Consider the following 3958-nt stretch of genomic DNA (forward strand, 5'->3'; position numbering starts at 1 on the left):
AGTAGCTCCTAGTTAACATTATAATACTTCTCAGCTGAAAAGCAGGCACAGGGTTTACCATCTGATCTACACACTGTCACAGGAGGGCCCCCACCCCACGGTCAGATGTGTCTATCTGTTTAAAGAACTGGAAAAAATTCTGAGAATCTGACAGAATCTCTGTGCAAAAGGGACAAGGCAAAAAAAATCCATATTGGATGTCTGCCATCATCTGGGCCTCAGGTGGCACTGCATTAAAAACAGGCCTGATTCCCAGATGTTTATGGACTGCTGTTAAAAGAAGAGACACTACAGAGTAGTAAACATAGCCCCGTCCCAACTTTTTTGGGATATGTTGCTGCTGATTCAAAATGAGCTCAAAATTTTCTAAAATGCTACCTCTTGGCCACACAGCAGCCTTGGCAGTAAAGTTCAGCCCAGTCCACCTCATTTCTCCTCCTCTGTGCTGCAGCTATAAATGTTAACAGAGGCTTTCATCTTGTTCAGATGGGAGGGAAGCAGCTGAGTTTAATGTTATGTGTTATTTACATCTGATGAATCTCTGGGATCAAACCTTGAATCTTTTTAAGTATAAAACTGTTTCCTGTTTGTTTGTCGATTGCTGATGTGTGAATTGACAACTGCAGAGATGAAATATGTTGTAATAAGGTAATATGTATGTATAACACAGCATTTAAACAATATAATAGAAAACTTAATAGAAATTTTGCTCAAAATCTGATATTCCTTTCTCTCTAAAAGGACCATTCATAACATTATAACGCATAACAAGGAAGATGTCATAATGAGGTAATGAACATAAAACATATACATATAATACAAACTTTGCTCAGGATCTGGTGCTCTCATTCATTTATAAAAAGGACCATTCATAACATTATTACTGATCTCTTTTTCACTGTGGGATATTACGCAGAAAATGGAAAACTCAAGTCAGATTGTGTCCTTTGTGCTGACTGCTTATGGAAACATTGGAGAGCTAAAATACCTGTATTTTAGCATTATCCTTTTTTGGTACCTCTCTATATGTGTGGCCAACACACTTCTTATTGTGGTCATACACGTTGACAGAAGGCTGCATGAGCCAATGTATATACTGCTTTGCAATTTATGTGTGAATGAAATAAAAGTCAGCACATCGCTGTATCCTCTTCTGCTCTCACAGATGTTTTCAAACAGCCATGAAGTGACCCTGCCGTGGTGTTTTCTGCAGATGTGTTTTATGTATACAAGTGCTCCTGCTGAGTTTTGCAGTTTAGCAGCCATGGCCTATGACAGATATATCGCCATCTGTCATCCATTACACTATAATGTCCTTATGAACACAAAGAGGGTGTTTGTGATGATTCTGCTTGTGTGGATTTATTCATTTGTTAGTTTTATTCTCTCATTTTCATTTATCTTCAGTTTGAAGTTTTGTGCAAATAATATTGACAATGTGTATTGTGACCACCAATTAATGATGAAACTTTCATGTTCAGTTTCAGACCATAGCTATACATCTGATATATTCTTTGTTATTGTGAGTTTTTTCATACCATTTAATCTCATTTCAATCTCTTACATGAAGATTTTGAAAGTTTGTCGAAAAACATCAAAAGAAAACAAGCAGAAAGCCGTGACTACTTGCACACCTCAGATTGTCTCTTTGTCTAACCTGTTTGTTGGCTTCATTTTTTACGCTATTGATTTCAGGTTGTTAGTTTCTCATGTACCAGATGAAGTCCGCATTATTTTACCTGTATATCTTGTCATTTGTCAAACAATGCTAACACCGTTTTTGTATGGATTTAATTTACCAAAGATAAGGCAATCATGTAAATGGATTCTGTTTAACAGAAAATAAATACCTTTGTTGAGCAAGCGTCTGTTTTAGAGCATCTCTGCCCTTTGGGAGAGTAACATTAGACATCCATCTTGTGGTTTGCAGTCATGAAAAAATAAAATCTGTTCACATCAGTTATTTAAGGCAATCATCAAAAATGTTTCAGTTTAACAGAATTTATTTACAATAAACCATCAGGCTCATTTCACACCTTCACAGTCTATGGTATGGTGTTTCTCTTCAGTTGAATCAATTGTAAGTAAGTAAGTAAGTAAAACTTTGTTTATATAGCACCTCTTGAGGCAGCTGCCACGAAGTGCTTCACAACAGTAAAACAAAGTACAAAGAAAACATTAAGCAAATGCAATATTAAAAAGATGAGTTTTTAACTGTCCTTTAAAAGATGCCACCGAATCCACCGCTCTCAGGGAGACAGGGAGAGAATTCCACAGACGGGGTGCCACAGAGGCAAAAGCTCTGTCTCCTTTCGTTTTGAGTCTTGAGGGATGTATAGCCAGGAGACCCTGGTCACATGATCTCAATGATCTGATGGGAGTATATGGATGCAGGAGTTCACTGATGTAAGAAGGTGCTTGTCCATGGAGTGCTCTAAAAGTAAGAACTAAAATTTTAAACTGGATTCTGAATTTCACGGGGAGCCAATGAAGCTTGATCAGAAGCGGGGTAATATGAGAATACTTAGAGGATTTCATAAGAAGCCTTGCCGCTGCATTTTGAACAACTTGTAAACGTTCTAAAGAGCTTTTGCTAAGACAGTTAAACAAGGCATTACAATAGTCCAGACGGGAAGATATGAATGCATGAATGACAATCTCAAGTTCCGAGTGTGACACAATGGGACTCAATTTGGCAATGTTCCTTAGGTGGTAGAAACAAGAATGAACCAAAGACTTGACGTGAGTGTCCAAAGTGAAGGCAGAATCAAATGTGACCCCAAGGTTCCTAATGGAGGACTTAGCAAATTTTGCTTATCTGGGGCACAGATAAGTATTTCCGTTTTATCCTCATTTAGTTGGAGAAAATTGTCTGCCAACCATGTTTTAATAGAGTCTAAGCACAAAGTTAGCACCTGTAGCCTAGAAACATGTTCGTGCTTAAAGGAGATATAAAGTTGAATGTCATCAGCGTAACAGTGATATGAAATTCCGTCAAAGGTACCCAGGATGTGCTTTAACGGGAGTAAGTATAAAAGAAACAATAAAGGCCCCAAAACAGAGCCCTGGGGGACACCACAAGAGAGATAAGCACAAGAGGACCTGAAATCAGAAGTAGCCACATGAAAGGATCGTTCAGATAAATAGGAGGCGAACCACTTCAAAGCAGATCCTGATACACCGACCCAGTGTTTCAACCTATCAAGCAGAATTGTATGGTCCACAGTATCAAAGGCAGACGTGAGATCCAACAGCAATAATACAGAACATTCTCCTGCATCACTACTCAACAAAATTGTTAGAATAGATAAACATGTAACTGTTTTTCTATGTATCACAATGTGTTCATCATAAACATGCACATGACCATCAGACTGTAAGCACAAAACATACTCTCATACACCTGGACCCTCCAGGTGAGGAAAGCAGGTAACGCCTGTTTCCTGACGTCACACACACATACACACACCCCCCACACACACTTACGTGATGCTAAAATAAAAGCACCGGCAGGAAGAAGAAAGTCAGACTCTCTTTCAGAGGCACGTGAGTGTTAGCTGACTGAGACTCTCCCTGCAGGTAAAAAGACCAACTACGGGTTTCTGTGTCTTTCTTTATTCAACGGTGGTCCGAACCTAACATTTTTTGGTCCTTCGAGAGCCGGGCGGGCAGTGAGGAGGTTTTCCCAACGACTACGGAGCGACGCCGGCAGACTGTCCGGACAGCCAGCTGCAATAGAGGCGCTGCACAAAAGACCTGGGGCATGACGTTTGTCGCCAGGCCCGGCTTCATAGGTTTCTCCGCGGTCGCTGGGAACGCTTTCCTCGAGACCCGATCCACCAAGTGAAGACGACAGAAACCAGGTAGGACAAAACGTGGACTACTGAGTCGGACCGGGTCCGATTGCCATTATAACTTTAAGGGAAATTTGGCTTTTCAGGGAAAACTGTAGTCTACG

At 40.1% G+C, this 3958-nt stretch overlaps 1 protein-coding gene across 1 annotated transcript; it reads left to right on the forward strand.

The window, feature by feature from the left end:
* Positions 1-919: 919 nt before the first annotated feature.
* On the forward strand, positions 920-1846 carry LOC115801269 (putative gustatory receptor clone PTE01). Its single transcript, XM_030759039.1, has one exon. The coding sequence runs from the start codon at positions 920-922 to the stop codon at positions 1844-1846; it is 927 nt and encodes a 308-aa protein (XP_030614899.1).
* The last annotated feature ends 2112 nt before the right edge of the window (positions 1847-3958 follow it).

The sequence above is a fragment of the Archocentrus centrarchus genome, chromosome 21 (genome assembly GCF_007364275.1).
Source record: "Archocentrus centrarchus isolate MPI-CPG fArcCen1 chromosome 21, fArcCen1, whole genome shotgun sequence".
Classification (NCBI taxonomy): Eukaryota; Metazoa; Chordata; class Actinopteri; order Cichliformes; family Cichlidae; genus Archocentrus; species Archocentrus centrarchus.